This window comes from Seriola lalandi, unplaced genomic scaffold (genome assembly GCF_002814215.2).
Source record: "Seriola lalandi dorsalis isolate HSWRI2012SDOR001 ecotype SW California unplaced genomic scaffold, Sedor1 jcf7180002054564, whole genome shotgun sequence".
Lineage (NCBI taxonomy): Eukaryota > Metazoa > Chordata > Actinopteri > Carangiformes > Carangidae > Seriola > Seriola lalandi.
In genome coordinates this window covers 139078-160943 of record NW_019525117.1, presented here as the reverse complement: position 1 = coordinate 160943, position 21866 = coordinate 139078, and the positions used below count along the sequence as shown (strand labels likewise).

The 21866-nt window shown below is 43.8% G+C and overlaps 2 protein-coding genes across 3 annotated transcripts in view; one reads left to right on the top strand and one right to left on the bottom strand.

Annotated features, from left to right (window-relative positions):
- Positions 1-6170, top strand: part of LOC111662559 (Na(+)/H(+) exchange regulatory cofactor NHE-RF3-like) — a 13201-nt gene extending 7031 nt beyond the window's left edge. The window contains exons 5-11 of the mRNA XM_023416455.2: positions 359-430; positions 839-971; positions 3671-3807; positions 3891-4098; positions 4799-4995; positions 5069-5185; positions 5841-6170. Of these exons, the coding sequence (XP_023272223.1) occupies positions 359-430; positions 839-971; positions 3671-3807; positions 3891-4098; positions 4799-4995; positions 5069-5185; positions 5841-5864 (888 nt within the window). The 3' untranslated portion in view covers positions 5865-6170. The remainder of the gene's footprint in view (positions 1-358; positions 431-838; positions 972-3670; positions 3808-3890; positions 4099-4798; positions 4996-5068; positions 5186-5840) is intronic.
- A 501-nt stretch (positions 6171-6671) lies between these two features.
- Positions 6672-20187, bottom strand: nlk2 (nemo-like kinase, type 2). Of its 2 annotated transcripts, XM_023416453.2 has the most exons (11): positions 18491-20187; positions 16270-16399; positions 15253-15308; positions 13336-13442; positions 12999-13084; positions 12409-12618; positions 11735-11836; positions 11209-11295; positions 10527-10725; positions 9830-9923; positions 6672-9516 (listed from the first exon to the last, which is right to left on the bottom strand). In XM_023416453.2, the coding sequence occupies exons 1-11, from the start codon at positions 19009-19011 to the stop codon at positions 9462-9464; spliced, it is 1647 nt and encodes a 548-aa protein (XP_023272221.1). In that variant the 5' UTR covers positions 19012-20187; the 3' UTR covers positions 6672-9461. The 2 variants fall into 2 exon arrangements, with proteins under 2 accessions (XP_023272221.1, XP_087032798.1); XM_087176672.1 differs by lacking the exons at positions 6672-9516; positions 9830-9923; positions 10527-10725; positions 11209-11295 and adding an exon at positions 11310-11553.
- Between the last annotated feature and the right edge of the window lie 1679 nt (positions 20188-21866).

Sequence of the window (21866 nt, the reverse complement as noted above, 5' to 3'; positions counted from 1 at the left end):
GGATTGTGTGGTGTTTTATTTGGTTTAAAGCATAAAACAAAGGGAATATCATAAGAATAACCCAGGCCCCCCCATATGTACATAGGCGGGTGTTACAATAGAGAAGTGGTCACGAAGTCTTTAGTCTCCCCTCACACCCCACACAAAGAAAGTAACTAAGTAACTTTTACTTAAAGTACATTTCAAATGAACTACTTTTTACTTTTACTTGAGTACATTTTCAGATGAGTACTTTTACTTCTACTTGAGTAATATTTCATCAAAGTATTGGTACTTTTACTTGAGTACAATATTTTTTTTACTTTTTCCACCTCTGTAGAACAGGTATATAAACTGAGTCATCTGTGTTTACCTGTAGGTAGTGAGGAAGATCCAGTCGTGTGGTTTACACCTGTTCCTCCTGGTGCTGAGGAGAGCCGAGTATGAACAGGTGTGTTCCTGCTGATTATTGATCTGTATTGATTCTTACTGACATGTAAACATAGTAACAGCATCACCCTGCGGGTACACTGATCACATTCATGATAATTATGAATGCCCATAATTAGTTTTAGAGGTTGAATTTTGTCCAGTAGGCTACAGATGCTATGCTAAGTGCACAGGGCTAATATGTAGCTACAGTTAGCCCCAGAAGCTAAGCTAGCAGTGAGAGGTTACATTAAAGTACAACATTACTGTATAAGCTACTGGTTTTACCTGGTACCTGTTTTATGTGACACGCACTGAGGCTGATGTGACATCAGTGCAGAGGGATCTGGGAGAAGGATTCAGTTATATTATATTATATCATTAATATTACTGCATGAAGCTGCTCCTCTGACTCTGTCACCCTCTCCAGGCTGTGTCTTCAGGTGTGGACCTGAAGACTCTGGCCCAGGTCTCCAAAGGGGACCGCTGGTCCAGACCCAGACTGTGTCACATCAGCAGAGACCCAGAGAGAGGCCTGGGGATGAGCCTCCTCTCAGTGGAGGGTACGCCTCTTATGTCACCGTATGATTGTGTTAACTTCTCATTAACGGCTGGATTAACGTGCTTCTGTGATGATCCACTGATGTTAATGGGTTACCTCCTATCACTGTGTTCTGATCTGCTTCTGAAACCTAATGACTTCATCCCCACAAGTGAAGCGTCACAACAACTAAGTTCAGCATGTAACTGGTTAAACACTGAGGCTCGTTAGTTTGGCTAGCTGTTTATGCTAAGCTAGGCTTACCGCGTCTTGACATAATGATGGTGATGATGATAGTGATGATGATAATGATAGTGATGATGATAGTGATTATGATGGTGATGATGATGCTCATGATGATAGTGATGATGATGGTGATGATGATGATAGTGATGATGATGATGGTGATGAAGATGATGATGGTGATGATGATAATGATAGTGATTATGATGATGGTGATGATGATGCTCATGATGATAGTGATGATGATGGTGATGATGATGATAGTGATGATGATGATGATGATGATGATGATAGTGATGATGATGATGATAGTGATGAAGATGATGGTGATGATGATAGTGATAATGATAGTGATTATGATGATGGTGATGATGATGCTCATGATGATAGTGATGATGATGGTGATGATGATGATGATGATGATGATGATGATGATGATGGTGGTGGTAATGATGATGGTGATGATGATGATGATGATGATAGTGATGATGATGATGATGATAGTGATGATGAAGATGATAGTGATGATGGTGATGATGATGATGGTCATGATGATGATGATGATGATGATAGTGATGATGATGATGGTCATGATGACAGTGATGATGATTATAGTGATGATGATGGTGATGGTCATGATGATGATGATAGTGATGATGGTCATGATGACAGTGATGATGATGATGATAGTGATGATGATGGTGATGGTCATGATGATGATAGTGATGATGATGATAGTGATGATGTTGATGATGATAGTGATAATAGTGATGATGATAGTGATGATGGTGATGCTCATGATGATAGTGATGGTGATGTTGATGATAGTTATGATGATGGTAGTGATGATGATGATGATGTTCATGATGACAGTAATGATGATGATAGTGATGATGATAATGATGGTGATGGTCATGATGATGATGATGATAGTGATGATGATGATGATGATGATGATAGTAATGATGACGAAGATGATAGTGATGATAGTGATGATGGTGATGATAGTAATGATGATGATAAAGATGATGATGGTGATGATGATAGTGACCGTGATGATGGTGATGATAGTGATGATGATGGTGATGATGATGATGATGGTGATGATGATAGTGACCGTGATGATGGTGATGATAGTGATGATGATGATGATAGTGATGATGATGGTGATGATGATGATGATAGTGATGATGATGATGATAGTGATGATAATGATGATAGTGATGATGATAATGATGATAGTGATGATGATAAAGATGATGATGATGATAAAGTTGATGATGATGATGATGATAATGATGATGATAAAGATGATGATGATTATGATGATAGTGATGATGGTGATGATGATGATGATAAAGATGATGATGATGATAGTGATGATGATGATAAAGATGATGATAGTGATGATGGTGATGATGATGATGATGATGATGATGATGATGGTGATGATGATGATGATAAAGATGATGATGATTATGATGATAGTGATGATGGTGATGCTCATGATGATAGTGATGGTGATGTTGATGATAGTTATGATGATGGTGATGATGATGATGATGATGATGATGATGATGTTCATGATGATAGTGATGATGGTGATGATGGTGATGATGATGATGGTGATGATGATAGTGATGATGATAGTGATGATGGTGATGCTCATGATGATAGTGATGGTGATGTTGATGATAGTAATGATGATGGATGATAGTGATGATGGTGATGATGATGATGATGATGTTCATGATGATGATGTTCAAGATGATGATGGTGATGATGATGATGGTGATGATGATGATGGTGATGATGGGGATAGTGATGATGATGGTGATGGTCATGATGATGATGATGATAGTGATGATGATGATGATGATAGTGATGATGATGATGATAGTGATGATAGTGATGATGATAATGATGATAGTGATGATGGTGATGATGATGATAGTGATGATGATGATGATAAAGATGATGATGATAGTGATGATGGTGATGATGATGATAAAGATGATGGTGATGATAAAGTTGATGATGATAATGATGATGATAACTATGATGATGATTATGATGATAGTGATGATGATAGTGATTATGATGATGATGATGATGTTGATGATGATGATAGTGATGATGATGATGATAGTGATGATAGTGATGATGATAATGATGATAGTGATGATAGTGATGATGATAAAGATGATGATGATGATAAAGATGATGATGATAGTGATGATGGTGATGATGATGATAAAGATGATGGTGATGATAAAGTTGATGATGATGATAATGATGATGATAAAGATGATGATGATAGTGATGATGATGATGATAGTGATGATGGTGATGATAATGATAAAGATGATGATGATTATGATGATGATAAAGATGATGATGATAGTGATGATGGTGATGATGATGATAAAGATGATGATAAAGATGATGATGATGACAGCAGTGTGGGCGTGTCCTCAGGTCAGAAGGGTCAGTATCTGGTGAGCACAGTCACCGGCGGTCCAGCAGAGAAAGCCGGAGTCTGCAGCGGAGACAGACTGATCTGGATCAACGGCGTCCTGGTCTCAGCACTCACGCACTCCACTCTCAGCAGAACTGTATGAGTCCAGTCGCCTCAGTCACACCTCAGCTGTGTGTTTTTCATCCTGAACCTGTGTGTGACAGTGTGTGTGGTTCTCAGGTGAAGAGGGGCGTGGCCTCGGTGACGGTGCTGGTCGCTGACCGTGATAGTGAGGCCTCCTACCTCAGGAGAAGGATGCCCATCCTGCCTGTGGTCTCCGAGTGCTGCAGACTCCCCCACACCACCAAGGCCATGCACCTGGCTAAAGGCCTGGATGGGTTCGGCTTCCTGCTGAGACAGGAGAGGCTGGCAGGCTCTCGACAGATAGGTGAGACTGATGGACCCTGATGGACAAGTGACACACACTCACCTGTAGAGCCTGTTCATAAAGACCATGTTTATAGCAAATCAGAAACAAAACAGGTTTCAGAAAACAGGAGGTGAGTTTCCTGCCAACTACACCTGGACAACTGAATACGTACAGTTTGGAAATAAAAATGAATAATGGAGATTTAGACTGGAATTATAATTGTAATTATTATTATTATTATTATTATTATTGTTATTTTATTACAAAACTATTTTAAAACATGACGTCTGCATCCGTTATTCAGAAACTAGTAAATGTCAGCGGGCTGGCAGGTTGTCATGGCAACAGTCACACAGCATACAGGTGAACCAGTTCTGAAAGCTCCAACTTGTAAACACATTTCCTGTCAACATTCATGTTGTTTTGTTCTTAAGCTCTGACATATCAGACTAAAGAAGAGCCTGAAAACAAACATGGCGGCCTCACATCAGGTCAAAGGTCATTGTTCATATTTAAGAAATAAAGTTACATTGGACTAACTCTGTAATCATACAACCATCCTGATGATGTGAACGCTCTCAAGGCGTTACCATGGAGATCTTGTGACTCTCAGGTCAGTGTTGGACACACAGGGTGTGATCAGCCTCACGTGGTCTACATTCAAACCTTCAGTAAAACTCACGTGGTCTGATCTGAACCTGTCCCCCTTCCTCTCCAGTCCATGTGCTGAGGGAGGTGGATGTGGGAAGTCCAGCTGAGGGGGCGGGGATGGAGGATGGAGACCTGCTGCTGGCTGTCAACGGGGAACCTGTTGAATCCATGGAGCATGAGGACATAGTCAAGAGGATCAGACAGAGTGGAGACACAGTCATCCTCACCTCGATCTCCATACCAGGAAGAGCATTCTACAGAGAGGTGGGTGGAGTCAGGGCGTTGTGGTGGATCTGGTCTGAGGGCCGGTCTTTAACTCTCTGTTGTCCTCCTGCAGTTGGACATCTCTCCCCTGTTGTTCCATCACATCACATGGACCCTGGACAGGAAGCAGACCAAGAACCAGAGAAGACAGGAGACAGACTCAGACCAGTCAGGACCTTCAACCACACAAGTACGATCCTACTGTTAATGAGGGTGACATCATCAGATATTTATTAAAGCTGCACAATCACCTGCTTCTGTCCTTAGTATAAACATATGAACATTATTTGAATTCTAATGTTAAAGTGAAAATATAAAATGCTGTGTCTCACATCACCTGAAATACAGTATATATATCCATCCATCCATCCATTTTCTTCCGCTTATCCTCTAGTAGGGTCGCAGGGGGGCTGGAGCCTATCCCAGCATCTTTTCGGGCGAGAAGTATATGTGTATATATATATATATATATATTTATGGTGGAAAATTATTTGCCTCCAGGTGTTTAGGTTCTCCAGGGGCACTCACCTGCAGCCTGGGGAAACCATTAGTATAATAATGTGTGGGTGTGGCCCCTGGCCCCTGCTCGGTCCCCCAGGCCAGACCCCTGGTCTCTACACATGGAAAATCCTTCTTCCTTATATTGATGTGCAAACAGTGAGTGACAGGTGAACTGACAGGTTGCGTCTCTGAGGAGACACAGTATTATATATTTTCACATAAAAATTCATAAATCTCAGATATAATAATCCATATAATAAATGTAGATGTTTGAACACTGACAGAGTGAAAACAGAACATGTAAAAGTAACAAAACATAGTGTCTGATGTTATTGTGTTTTCAGCTGTCAGGTGACACTTTCCTGTGATGTCATCAGCTCAGAGGAGGAAGAGGAAGAGAAGCTCAAGTTTAAACCAGCAGACTGTGTAACTGTCCTCTGGGACCAGGACCTGGATGGTCTACAGTCTGTAGCGGACTCTGGTCTATGACCAAATCTATAAAGAGATTTTTTTTTTTCTGTCAATTATGAAAATACCATCATTTAGAGTGAAAATCCTTCTAATACACTGAAATATAATTTTCTTTAATATACTGTAAAGCACTATAATATACTGTAATATACTGTAAGATAACAACTTTGTAATGTCACTGAAATATTCAGCTTCTCATACATACGTATGTGTACATATACATATACATATATGTACATATATATATACATATATATATATACATATATGTATATATATACATATATGTATATATACACATGTAAATATATACTGTAGTTATAAATGATGAAAATGTATTATCATTATTATTGTACTTTTAATTATATTGGTGGCAACAAATATATTGTTTAAAAAAAAAAAAAAACTTGATACCTAATACTTTACTGATAATGTTAATAAAGTTATATTTGAATCTTTATTCCAACAGCTCTGACCTTTATCATCATCATCGCATTGAGTCTCTGCGGCAGCAGCTTGTGACTTTCACCTGCTGGTGGTTCTGGGTACTGCAGCTGGTGTTGATCCTGTGACATTGACCGACCCGACATCTTCACCCCTTAGTGTGTGATGATGATGTGAATGAATGAGTCTTGATGAAGGTGAGCTGCGAGGTCTTCCTCATTTCCTTCAGGAAGAGAAAGAAGGATGGACGACCAGGTGTGTTGTTTTTTAAATGTTACATTTAATGTTTACATCACTGTTCTCCAGGTGGAGCCTGTGGGCGGAGCCTGTGGGTGGAGTTCAGTCAGCTGATACATGTATGTTCTGTATATACTGCAACGTTTATTCAAATGACATCAAATATACAAACAGTTTCAGTAAATCAGTCGTCCAGTAGTTGTTAGTTTCTACAAGTTTCAAAATAGGATTCAAGTTCTTCATTCAACAAAGTAAAACAAAGAGGAAAAACCTGTATCTACACAGAGGGGAGGGGGGGGGGCAGCGAGGACCACTGACAGCTGTGTTCATTCCTGAGAAGATTCCCACCATTCAGTCTCCTACAGAAGATGATGATGATGATGATGAAGAGGTTACTCTTCATCAGAAGATGAGACTGAGACACAGATCAAACATCAGACCTTGAGTTTGACCCAGGACCCGGAGTCTGATCTGGGACCCGGAGTCTGACCCTGGACCCGGAGTCTGACCCTGGACCCGGAGTGAAACACATGATCGTCGTGATTCACTTTCCAGCAGAAAAAACACTCACAATCTGCTTCAGTCTGAAACAATAATAATAATATTAATTATTATTGTTATGGTGTTTGTTCATTGTGTGTTCTCTGACATTAACCCTCTCACTGCCAAACACAACTCTATGAATACATGAACCACCAGGTCCTGGATCTGACTGAGACCACTTCAGACCTGGTTTCAGTGGATCAGGAATCATTAACAACCTTTATCTTTCCTGTGATGACTCGGTTGAATCAGAGATTCAGATTCAATGATCTGATCAATACTGATATTGATCTGATTAAAAGACAAATACACCCCCCCCCCCCCCCCCCATCAGGTCCTATTCTATCAAAGAGTAAAATTGACTAACAGTCAGGAAACACTTGGCTTTAATACAAACGTCTGATGATTCAAATGTTGGGTGAATGGTTTACACTTGGTGCAGGAGAGGGGGAGGGGTGGGGGCAGTATATTTTCATCATTTCAGTATAAAAGCTTGAATGGACATTCAAGTGTTTGAATTCATCCCCACATGAAGCAGAAAAGTGTGGAGGTAAACGAAGCCAAGAGGTAGAGACCAACACGGTGAATCTCATTTACATATTCACACAGTGTCGCCGTGAAGAATCATTAACATCAGAAAACAAAGATTTATCTACAACACAGATCATGATCCTCGACTCGTTCTGCTGCAGGTAAAAATCAAGAAAATATATACATTTCTTTTAAAAATAAAATGAACTTCACAGCCTGAGAAATGTGCAGGCTAATACACTTTCTATACAGTGGTTTGTTTATTAGGAGGGAGTGTAGATCTCTATGTCACATATGTACATCATCACACTCTGAGGACGCATGCTAACGAGGACAGGATAAAAAACAACTCTAAAAATATATTAAATAATTTACTTCAAAGCTCGTTTGTCTGAGACAGTGTAGAAGAAGAAGAAGAGGAGGAGCTACTGGAGCTGCTTAATTAACCCATGAAGAAGAGTCGGTCACATGTTCGGGTGACAACAGAGACTGAACGAATGGATTATGCTGCTGAACATAATAACATGAAGAAGCAGAGGAAGACATCTCACTCTTCTACCCTGCTTCTGTTAAAGTTTCAGTGTCGGCAATGATCCCCGTCAGTCTGAGAACATCTGGAGGACTGACAGCTGTACCTGCTTCAACAGGTGGTCCAGATCTCTGACAGGATCTAGATCTATCAGACCTCTTCATCAAACATTCACTTCAGTTGAGTGTGAATGACCTTCACTGACCCTGCAGTGACATCAGCAGTGACATCAAGAGACACACAGCACATGGGCGGGACTTTGATACCATGGCTCCACCCCCTGATCAGCACCTGTATCTAGGATGTTTTGGTTTCTTCACTTACTGTTCAGATCGTGGTTTCATTCGTTCTTCTTCCGCCTCTTATGCTGGACTGAAGGCAGACTGGACTACAGCGACTCACTATCGCCTCTTCAGGTACAAATTGGTATTACAACACTGGGCTAGCTGGTTAGCATGCTAACTTCAGTAGATATCTCTAAGGTCAGATCTATTATTTCTTCACATTCTGTTAATTTTATTTCATTCTTTGAACATTAAAAACTCAAATATTTACATGCAGCACCTTTAAAGCTGCACTGATCTGTTCTGGCCTCTAGGGCGCAGAAGAGCTGTGGAAGAAGCCGACAGTTACTCCTGTGGTGGATAATGGCGCTTTAACCATGTGACCTGACGTGTCTCATGCTGATGTAGAAACTGTTTATGCATCATTTATACATGAGGCTCCTCGTCTTTGGTAAACGATCTGTTACATCATTAAAACCACGGCCGAACATTCAGGGACGAGTCTGTAACTTTAATAACTTTAATAATGTTTTTATAAAAGTGTCTGTGATCAGCTATCGTCGATTGTCTGGACTGAATCAACCCGGTGGAGAAATTAGTCTAATTTAATGTGATGGGAGATGAATCTGTTTGATTAGAGAAATTTAAAATAAACATCTGTTTTATTTGTATTAATATATGTATGAAAACATTATATAACTGTGAATCTATCAGGAAGTGAGCAGGTGGGTTTGTCTGTGGTTTGGTCTAAAGAGCTTTGCCTCACTCTTACAGCACATACAGCAGTCAGCAGTGGAGTCTCCTCAGACCTGAGTCCTGCTCTCCAGTGAAATGCTACGCAGACGACAGAAGACGCTGAGACACGTCCTGGTTCCAGTTTAGCAGCTTGTCCTTCGATGGCGACGCAGCAGCAGCAGCAGCAGCAGCTACTCCCACACCAGCGGAGACGGAGGCATCTCAGAGGGCTGAGCCACTGTGGAGCTGTTCAACAGAGAGATAACGTTAGCCTGGTCAGAGACTGTGAGTCATTCTCCACTTAAATACAGTTCATTAAAGCAGCTCTGCTTGGGGACGTGGAGATTAGCCTAGCTTAGCACAATGACTGAACTGGACTGCTAGCCTAGCTCCAGAAGTAAAAATAATACATGAAGGGTCGGTCAGTCAGTTCGGCCGTTCGGGCCATTAGACAGAGGGAAAGAGGATAACATGTTTTAAACACACACACATATATATATACTGTATGTATATGTGTGTGTGTATATATACATATATATGTATATCCTGCTGTTTTTACCTGATAAAGCTTTTGAAAGCAGCTGACTGAGGGTTGATGCAGAGCGGCACTCGACTCCCCTTCTGCTGCTCCAGAATGAACTGATGGATGATCTCTGAGGAGACACACCAACTGGTCAGGAAGCCAGTCATTCACTTACTGACTGTTAGACTGTTTAAAGAGCAACCAGAGACACACAGGTTCACGCTCTGTGAAGACTTCAGCTACAGATTGACTCATCACGTGAACATCAGAATCATCATTCATTTAATTAAACTGTAGAATTGTACATTATTTTACATTAATTCAATTAAAAGGAGGAACCAACCATCAAAGTCTTGACTGAGTTCAGGTTCAGAGCCTGATGTTTCCTCTGACCTGCAGTTAATGAGCCTAACCACTTTTAAAGGTTCCCTGTGGAGCCTCTTCCTGTTTCCATGACAACCCAACCTGTCAGCTGATCAGCTGTTACAGGTAACACAAGAACATTGGTCAACAATCACCTTTTCCAACGTTCAAACCCTCACACTGAGGGTCAGACCCTCTGAGAGAGACCAAACCAGAACCAGACCGAGTCTACCGATGAAGACATGGTGCTGACCCAACACTTTATCCTGTACCTGTCATGTTCTGCTTCGTGGACTGTGACTGACTCAACTGAAACTAGACTGGTGGCCATGTTGTTCTGACCGAGCGGTGAGCCGGCAGGTGGACGTACCTTTGACCTGTCTCACAGAGCTCAAGTTCTTCTCAAAGCCGTCGTCAAACTTCAGATTGGTGACCGGCTCAAAGTCACTGGTGTAGACGCGACCGGAGGAGGTGGTGTAGCAGCATTTACACATGCAGGTGTGGTAGCGCAGTCGACCCTCGTCCAGGTACGGGTGGGCCAGGGCGTCCTTCGCCGAAATCCTCTTTGACTAGAGACGACACAAAGTTTGAGCGGTGAACGTCCGTCACAGACAACAGGTGAGAGGGACAGAGGGAGGAGGGGCCGCTGTTTTCTCAAACATCCACATAAAATATCACATGACTGACTTTAAACCAGGTGAAGCTCTGAAGAAGACATCCTGAACATCACAGGTGAAGATTCACATATTAAACTGACACCTGTACTGTGTGTTCTCATCAGACAGGTGGACTGTGACGAGGAGTCAGAACCACCTACCAATCAGATCTCACCTGTTCCTTCAGGTACAGTGTTCAGTGAGTCATTTTTCCTGTATTTAACCTTTTTCTTGGTGACAATGAACAAGGACAGGAGAGGAAGAGGAAGAGGACCTGAGACAAAGGACTGTCTCAGCTTCAGGAAGAAGATTTATGTTCAAATCCAAATGTGAATCGTCTGTGTGCGAACAGCTGACTGTGACACCGTGTTGTGTCGATGTGGTCATGTGACTCACCGGGTCAAACACCAGCATCCTGCAGAGGAGGTGCACAGCTTCATGTGTTGCTTGGCTGGACAGTGTGTAGAGAACAGGAAGTGACGGCTGCAGGCAACACAAACAACAACAACACTGAAGGTCAGAGACACGAGGATCATCGTCATCTGTTCAAACACTCATCACTCTGTTTGTTTGTTGTCATGTGTTCTGATGAAATAGGCGGAGGCTGCTCCTGCAGGTGGGGGCGTGGGCTTCGGCTTCAGACTGGACTGTAAACCAGGCAGAGGCAGTCTGGACTGTGGGTTTATAAACTGATGAGGTGAGACAGGTGTGTCTGATCCTGGACTGGATGAGTCCTCCAGTCTGTCGTTAACACACATGAACACCAGGTAATCCTACATGAGACCAGTTTAGTTTCCAGTCCATCAGGTTCCCTCCGACTCCCACCAGTGAACATTTCATTGATTTATGTATTTGTTCAATAATAAATGTTCAAATAAATGGAAATGAAACATGACAGACTCTCTGGTTTCTGAGCTGTTACCTGTTTGTGAGGTCCTCTGAGGATGTGTGCTCGAGCCCCTTCACACGCCGTCCTCATCGCCTCCATGGAGGGAGTCCCCAACAGGTCAGTGATTAAATCCAGCTACACACACACACACACACACACACACACACACACACACACACACACACACACACACACACACACACGTTCCCCTCAGGTAAACAAACTGCTGCTCCAAGTCCTTCAATCCTTCCTCTATCAGAAAATTTTAAAATGTTTACATTTTTTTATTCAGTCATTTATGTATTTATATAATTTATTTACTATAGAAACTGTAACATAATGTGTTTTTACTTGTTTTATTCTTATTTATTTGACTTATTGTGGCTTGTTGTTCCTTGTACTGACCCAGGTGCTGATCATCTCTGACACAACTGCCCTGCCTTGAGTTCTGAGGTTGTGTGTGTGGGCTGGGTAATGAATCTGAATCTGAATCTGAATCTCACACACAGTATAATTATTCATCATTTCTTCCATAAAATACCTTCAGTCACTAATTTGTTAGAATCAGTTTGCATCAACTCAACTCAACACTTCCTGCAGATATTTCAAATTAAAAGCCTACCGGGCGCAGGAGAGATGATGTCAGTGTTGAGTGGTGGAGAACAGTAGAAAACACAGTGAGATGAATGAATGATTCATGTGGTCACCTGCTGGATAGGACTCTGGGCCTGGAACAGGATGCGTCTCCCCAGCAGCTCAGCAAAGATGCAGCCCACCGACCAGATATCGATGGAGTTGGAGTAGTGGCGGCTCCCCATGAGGATCTCCGGAGCTCGGTAGTACTGTGTCACCACTTCCTGAGTCATGTGACGTGACTCATCCGACTCCTCCACCCGAGCCAGGCCAAAGTCACAGATCTGAGGACAGTGATTCAAACGTTACTTCACCTGCTGCCACCTCCTGTCCTTACTCTCCTCCCTGAGTCTGAGTCAACACTCAGCCAGTCTGTCCTCTGCCTGTCCTCAGTCTGTCCTCTATCTGTCTTCAGTCTGTCCTCTGTCTGTCCTCAATCTGTTTGTCTTTAAAACACCTGTTAAAACTGAGTTCATAAACAACAAACAACCTGAACTAGAGCTGAACCCAGTCCGACTGACACAATCTGGACCTCAGAGCTGAAGTTCCACAGGTCATGTGTTGTTGTGTTGTTGTGTTGTGATGCTGTTGTGATGTTTTTGTCGTGTTGTTGTCCTCAGGTCGGACTGGATCATTGTAGTACACTCAGAGGCCTTTGACACACCTTGAGCACACAGTTGCTGTTGACCAGGAGGTTTCCAGGTTTGATGTCTCGGTGCAGGATCCCGGCAGAATGAAGGTATTTAAGTCCTGATGATGACGAAGGTGGAGGAGGGAGAGACAACAGATTACATCAGATATCAGTGAAACAACCGGACTGAAGGTTAAACTGGTGTCTGCTCATTTATCTGTGACAAAGCACGACTTTTAATCAACCGGTACGGAACATTTATATTTGATATCATCCTTGATACTTTCCATACTGACGTTATTCAGGCTCCTGATGCAGGTTTCTTTACTTCACAATAACAACAAACAACTTGACAGAAAGGAGAACGTACCTCGCAGAATCTGATACAGAAAAACTTTGGCGTGGTCTGAGCTCAGAGGCTGCGGCGACACGATGATCTTATGGAGGTCACTCTGCATCAGTTCAGTCACCACGTAACTGACCAGTGGAAAGTTAAGGTCAAACTCCAAACAGCCAACAACAGCACATCTGACTGAAAACCAGTGGACAATGACACAGGAAGACATTCACTGTAAAGACACTGATAACACTGAACCAGCTACTCACATGATTATAATGGTTCATACTTTATAATAATATTGTCAAGGACTCTTTGCTCCTCAGGACAAACTTCACTCAGAGGACACAATGATCTAAACCCAACAGGACCAGCTGAGAACCAGCTACAGTCGCCAGTTTTCATTTCTTTCTTTAAACAGGTCTGGAAAAGAACCTGGAGCTCCACGACAACAGGAAACAGGTCATTCCTTTCCTTTCTTTGAACCCACAGATCAGGTCCTGCTGCTTCACTTAGACAAATGAACTGAAATGAAATCATACCATTCAGGTAAACAGAACTGATCCTGTGAACAGAGGACCAGCATAGGTTGTTGTGTTTGGATCCAGGATCACAGAGGTCTGGAGACTCATTCAGTAACAAAAAAGACTGTAAACTCTAAACTCTGCTTCATCAGGCACAAACTAAGGCTGAATTTAATTAAGACAAGTTTTTAGTCGTATCTCATGATAGTTTGTTGTTGACTGTCCATAAACCGAAGCCTTCATCTGCAGACAAATGAATTAACCTGGATCCCTGCACAATACAAAACTCTGCACAGCAGGACTTCAGGCTGCTTCATGTTCTTTGAATAATGGAGCCAGCACAATAAACTAATTAGAAGACAATACTTCACAGGGCCCCCATGACCACAGAGTCCTGAGTCAGCAGGAAGCCTCAGCTGTAAAGGGAAGAGCACCTGAAACCAGCTGCTGATAAATTTATCCTGATCATCGGCCTGTGACTGTTCACAGGTTCACTACATCCACCACAAAGAGACAAACGACAAGGAGACAAACAACAAGGAGACAAACGACGAGACAAACGACAGGGAGACAAACAACAAGGAGACAAACAACAAGGAGATACATCAGGCTGCTTGTGTGTCTGGACTCAAAGATGTTCATCAGATTAAAGATGCTCCACTCTGTGACAACACTGGACAACAGGATGTCTGTGTCCCAACAACTCAACATCTCTTCTCCCTAACTGATCAGTTTATATCAGATCAATAACTTAAGCTGATTAACTTCATAGATTTAAATCAGGACCTTCGGTGGTCTGTGAAAAATGAGTCAAATTTAGCAGCTGCAGCTTTCAGATCCAGATTTCATCCACATTTAGGTCCATGAGAGGACCAGACGAGACGAGGCAGGACCTCCATATTTACCACAGAAGAAGAAACCTTTACAAAGTGATGATTCTGCAGTTAGGAGGAGAATCTTTATGATTCCTGAGTGGATGTTTCCTCTCAGTGGACAACAGACATAATAACATCCTCAGGAAGGGTGTGTGTGTGTGTGTGTGTGTGTGTGTGTGTGTGTGAACATGAACAATGTTACAGGCAAATCTCCTCCATGTTTCTGACAAACTAAAAATAGCTTCCTATCCCATACAGAGATAAAGAGAAGTCACAAGATGAGACGAGCTGAAGGTTGTCTCATTTCGTTAGTGGTTGTTCATCTGTCAGACCACAGACCTCTGTGTTTAACACAGTCGTACAGTGAGTGAGTGAGTGAGTCTTTGGCACCCAGATGAAAGCTGCTGTGTTGTGTTTACTTTCTGTGAGAAGCTGTGACCATTAAAGATCCAGTTACTTCATGTTGTTGATGAAGCAGCACAGAGAGAACACACACCGTCTGTCCACAGGTAGAAAACGACTGAACACACATCAGAGCAGGTGAAGGATACATCTCCTCGAAGTAGTCGATGTGAGGAGGCTGGAGGATGTCCAGAGCAGAGAGAACCTGAGGAGACAGGAAGCTGTGGTCAGAGGTTTCATCTGCACCTGGACACCTTATAAACAGGCTGTGTTTACACCTGGTATCAGTAAGTGTTTCACGCCCCCTCTGTGAGCCGAGCTCAGTATGCAAATGAGGAAGGCGGAGCTAAACCATGGCGTGTCTCATCATCCCAGAGATAGAAGATGAGTTCAGGATCAATTTATTTATCCTAAACTGTCGCTGAGCAGACGACTGAACCGAGAATCTTCTCATGCTGTTACCATAGTTACTGTCACTCAGCCCGAGACCTGAAATTTTGTGGTGGTGAACTTGCTCCATCTCTTCTCACAGAGGAACCATTAAGCTGCTTCATTGAACCAGAGTCAGAGACAGTGACTGAAACAGGTGCTGTGTGAGAACATTAAAGCAGACATCACTCCCAGTACAGATCCCAGTGAGTCCAGGTGAGTCCAGGTGAGGGGATGTAGGGAGAAAAAGGTCTGACTTTATCGGGGTCATGTTGTAGCTTTGTTTTCTGATTCTAATAAACGCATTAAAGTCCTCAGACTGTTTTACCACAAAGATCCAGTGAAGGAGAAAAACTACTTAAATGAAAATATGTCAGGTGTTGCATTTACTGATCTGACCTCTGACCTCTCTCTAGCTAATTACAAAGTAAAGGGACGATGGTCAAACAGTTCGTCTGGATGTGAGGGGAAGTGGTTTGGGACACTCTAAAGGGACCGCCATGACACGTCAGAGGGTCACGTGACAGAGACAGACACGCACACCTATAGTCTACCTGTCAGTAGACTTGACTAACTAACTCACACTGTAAGAATATATCCACTGTCAGTGGGAAAACTTGCAGAGTCACATGAGCGTTGAACTCCTTGAGTGCTCCTTCACAACTGGCTCAGGATCCAGACCCCCTCAGACCAGGTGCTGGGAGGTCCATGTGTGTGCAGCACTGATGTGTACTTACATTTTCATGTTTGAAGAAACACAGCATCTTCAGTTCCCTGAACACCCTCTTACAAGACACCAGGTTCTGGAAGACATTGGGCATCTTTTTGAGGGCAACTCGTTTCCCGTCTCTGGGGTCAGTCACCGACCTGGAGGAGACCACAGAGACCACATGACACTCTGAAGGTGTCACCTGTAGTAAGTGTGTCCAGCAGCTACAGTAATTACTGAGTCAGACACCATGAAATCAGAGGACCCCAACCCACCCCCACCTTTTCTGATCCATCTCTATAAAACCAGTTCCACAGACGTCAGTTTACAACAAGCTGTAAAAAACTACCTCAACTCAGTCAGGTTTTAATATGTTCTGTACAAGCTGGATGGTCAAAACCAGCTGTTAGTGTGACGAAGATGATGATGATGATGATGATGAGCCTTCCGCGTGTTGCTGCTGAGCACCTTTCTTAGTGATTAGTCACAGGAGGCAGAGGTGACGCCTCGTGAGGAGCGGAGCAGGTGTAACACTGCAGCGCTGTCAGTGCAACCTTCAGTGAACCTTTTCAAATAGGATCAGTGAGGAGACAGATGGCAGAGGACTAAGACCCGGGTTTCACCAACACCAGCAGAAAGCCTGCAGTCTCAACAGGAACCAGGACCACAGTGCTGTGGGACAGTCACGTGGATAGTTAGATGGTTCAATTCTAAAATTCATTTTTTACCTTAAAGCTCCATGTTTTCTTCTTCTCCTGTGTTTTATTTGAAGTGTTGATCCATAAGAGGATATATTCGTGGTTTTAAGAACCAAAAACCATCTCATTGTAGTTTTACATCTCCTCTCAGACGGTCAAATTCAGACTACAAAAATGAACCTATCCACTGGTGTCTGTGTTCGGTGTTTTTACACTTTTTATCTGGCTTTTGTCTTGAGTGTGAAAGGTACAACCATCATTCACTCCCAGGTCACATGAGTCATAGCAGACATATGTATTCATCAGCTCCGACTCTGATCAGCAGGGATGTAAACATGGAACCAGGTGAACACACTGACTTTGCACAAGAACACAAACACTAAACACACCTGTCACCTGCCAACTGCCCAGCACGGGGCTGTTAAACCACAAACAGTCTTCACTGGCTCTTTTATACTTTGTTAACAGCTCAGTTAGCAGTTAACTCAGTTAGCAGTTAACTCAGTTAGCAGTTAACTCAGTTAGCAGTTAACTCAGTTAGCAGTTTACTCAGTTAGCAGTTTACTCAGTTAGCAGTTAACAGAGCGAGACAGGTCTGTCGCTGCAGCTTCTCCTGAACTGACCAGCTGCTGCTGCTCACACACTCATGAAGAGTCTGTGTTGCACTTGTGAACAGTCACGTCACTCTGCGTGTGTGCGTGTGCGTGTGCGTGTGTGTGTGTGTGTGTGTGTGGCACAGACTGCAGTGGTTGTGTTTCATAGTGAACATTAATAAACCATCTGAGGTGTGAGCTGAACACAAGGTCAGAACATTATTCTGGACTGACAGAGGCTGAGACAGTTTGACCTTTGGTCTAACATATGGGTCGAGCTCCAAACACAGAGGATCCTACACATCCCATAATGTAACTTGGTAAGATCTGTCAGTAGACCCTCCCTGCCTGGTCAATGCCACATCCTTTAAATGCCATGTGCTCAGTTTCAGATAACACTGACTTTTTGCTATCAAACTAAACTGAGTGACTCCAGTGATGTCACCACAGAATGTTTCCAGCCATTTACCACACATCATGTTTACATCACAGCTGATCGTTCTCAGGAGCAGGACCAGGCCAGAGGGCCTCCTCTTCAGGAGTCTGTGTCCCAGTGTAAAGACGAGGTGAAGCCGATTACCGGTCTTGATTTTATTATTACATTATTTCATTTTATTTATTATTGTTATTTATTTGTTTATTTATTTTCTTCTGAAATGTGCTTTCTCCTTGGTAACAGTTTAATCTCTGTATGCAGGTTGACCCCTGGTGTTTCTGTGGGAGTAGAGATCTGTTGTAATAACTCATTAAAACATCAGAATGACCTCTGACCTGTGTCTGTTTGAACAGAGCTGCATCACCACAGTAGAAAGTGACGGTTCATTCATCACAGAGCTTCACTGTTGTCAGTTGGTGTAGTTACTAACTGAAACATCATTTAACTGACAACAGCTGGAACACCGGTAAAGGCGGGCCGGCTGTCGCCTCTGTGGACCCTGGTCCGGGCCAGTGCACTTACCAGACCACCCCGAACGCTCCGTAGCCGATGGGCCTGTCAGGCTCTATGTCCAGCTGCTGTTGTAGGTGGTGTGTGTGTTGCTGCTGCTGCTGCTGCTGCTGCTGTTGCTGCTGCTGCTGCTGCTGCTGCTGATGCTGCTGGTGGTGGTGGTGGTGGTGGTGGGCTTTGACAGCAGCGGCAGCGGCGGCTTGAACCTGGGCGGGAGCCACGGCCGCCGCCGGCCCGGGGGCTTGTCCGGGGGCAGGGGAGGGGAAGTAGGGCTGCTGCTGGCCGGGGTTGAGCATCACCGCCGCAGCGGCAGCCGTGGACGTGTGTTGCTGGACCGTGTGCACGGCGGCAGCGGAGCCCGGGTGCTGCAAGTGATGCTGGCCAGCGTGGTGGTGGTGGTGCATGTGGGGAGGCGGGAGGTGCTGGAGCTGGTGGTGGTGGTGCGGGTGATGGGCAGCCACTGCCGAGGAGCCACCGTTATAAGCAGCCATCATTTTTGTAACATTTGTAGCCGCTGTGCCGCAAAGAGCCATCCACTGCCGCGAAGCGTCCTGTCAGAAGTGATGCTAACGGCTACACGGCTGCAACACGGGACTCATCAAACTTGGAGAAACATAGAAAAGTGATGTGAGGTCTGAATGATCAGCAGCAGCTGCTTCACTCTGCGGCCAGAGGACCCGTGCAGAGCCGCTTCATCATAGTGACCCTCTGGCTCTACATTAATTTAGTGAGCGGTTCTCCATCAGGCTGCGGGGGCCCGGGGCTAATGACGGAGAGCACGAGCATGTAGCTCTGAAACCTGCGCCAACAACTCAACTCAGAAAGACTCGGCCCCCCCTCAATAGATAAAAGTGGTGGTCCTAGATGTCCCTCATGATGGAGGTGCCCCCTCCCTCCTGATAGTAGTGTGATCTAAAGCCTGTCACATGGGAGGCAGCGGAGCTTCATCTCTTAAAAGTGTCCAAGTTCGCCACACGCCCCGGTCCAGAGCCGTCCTCCTCCCGCAGCCGGGAAATCTCATCTATTCCTCCGAAGTGAATCCTCCTCCAGACCGCCCTCCGTCAGCGGGGCTAATCTCCGGCCGTAATTAACACTGCTGATCCGGTGCAGAGGAGCTGTATCCCAGCCCAGGCCACAGTACAGCAGGCAGGCAGGCAGGCCCAGGCCTCGGCTGTCCACGCCACTCACATATTATTACACCGATCCACCGAGCCGTGCTCCAGGACCCAGACCCCCATCACTGTGACAGACACGAAGCCTCAGAGCAGGACTCGGGACTCGGAACAGGACCAGAGAAATCCTCGCTCACGGCTGGAAAACAACTTACTTCCCCCATCGACAGCGCCGTGTTTGCCGCGTTGGACTGTCCCCGTCTCCTCAAGTCAACGACCCACGGAGGATAAAAAAACAACGCGGGAACAAAGTTAAATCCTTTTAATGCGGGATCAGCTCCCGCTGCCAGGAGCTGACAGGAGCTACAGAGGAGACCGCGGAGATGGACCTGACAGCCCGGAGCTAGCTGAGAGGAGTCCGTGTGTCTGCATCAGAACAGCCGAGCCTCCGTCGATGAGCCCCGCTGTCAGCAGAACAACAGGAAGCAGCCCGGTGGAGCCGCTACACGTCGGGCCGACGTCGCTCCGTTGCCGCTGACATGATCAAACTGTCGGTCACACGGCGGCTGAGACTAGCAGCGGATCCAACATGGTGAACAAAACCAGAGGAAGTCGGTGATGAGATTATGCGCGACGGACAACCAATCATCTGCCGCACCGCAGTGACGTCACGGCAATATCCCTGATTGTCACTGCCGGCAGCCAGTGACGCGTGAGGGCGGGGCCACCTGCTCCTGAATAGCCAATGACAACCGGGGATACATCCGGTGAAAACAGACCGAAACCAACCGAACAGTTCAATAACTGAGGAAAACAGGTCCAGAGGACACACAGAAGACAGCATCATGTTCCCGGGGAACTGCAGCCCACCACGGGCTGGGACAACATGAGGAGGACCCTCAGATCCTGAACGTGTCCTGTAAACCTCAAGTTGTTTTTTCTGCAGTTGTGACAGTTTTTATTAATCACGTATCAATTATTATTAGCTATGTTAATAGTAGCCTATTGATTAAGTATTGCTGTTGAATAAACAACCTGATCAGTTTATATCTGATGTAATGTCATTACCAAGTCAAACCGCGGTGAAAAGACAGAAAACTAACCAGCTGCGGATCAGTTGTAATCTTCAGCCTCACCACTAGATAGTTCTCTCATTATCTCAGCTGGCTCTTCTGCTGGTTATGTGATTCACACTATTTTTATTATATAATTTTTAAGCATTTTTAGGTGGGTGCTTTTACTTTATTACTTTATCTGTAATAATCGATTTTATATTGTTTTTTATGGTTGTCTATGGGAAATGAGCAAAACATTATTATATAATATATATATTATATAATTATAAAAAGTACAACAGTGGATCTCGGTGAACAGCTTCTTCACTCTTCAGTGCCTCACCTTCCCAGTGATGAAAGTGATTGCACCAACAAGTGGTGACATATCAGCTTACAAATGTATATTGTATTTATTAGTGTATATTTGGTGTATTTTTGTTGTATATTTCCATAGATGTTTATTCTATAGATGTTTATTTTTCTGCTGTGGTAAATGAATTTCCCAGTTGTGGGATTAATAAAATTAATCTAATCTAATCTAAATATTGCACAATGCCTTGGCTCATATCTTGGTAGCTGTGAGGTGTAGAAGAAAACCTGTCTTTAGATTCAGTGGATGATGCTGGAGAGACTGATATAGACCACGCCCATTTGTGTCCCAAAAATTTTCCCACCATTTTGAATTTTTGTGAGACATACTTTTTACTCCTTCTCTGATATATTTTACACAAGCATCACCAAGCTTAGTACCTGTCATGTTTAGACGACCCAGAACAAAGACCACATGTTTGATTTGAGATGTCATGATGAAATTCTTCATATGGTCAACGATCTTTGTGATAGCGCTACCATGTGGACAGTTATAGTTTTTTTAAACTAATACTTTTATGCCTATATTTTTGCATATATGTTTATGTCCCTTGCTTTGACCTCGATAACATCCTTATTGACGCATCAGTCAGTAGCAGATGCTCTAGTTCAGTTAGCTCTATTATTAGCTTAGCCGGCTCACTGTCTTCCTCCTTTGTTTTCCTCCAGTTATAATCAATGAACTTTCTAATAACTTTGTTACAGTGTCACACACTTTTTAAACTATTGATTTTACACAGCTTTTCTTATCTTGCTGTCAGGGAGCTGCTTTTCTTTGCTGATGCCATGTTGGAGGTGCACTGGAAGTCTCTGCATCTCATCAAGCTCATTTTGAGTTTCTTTGTGGGGGGC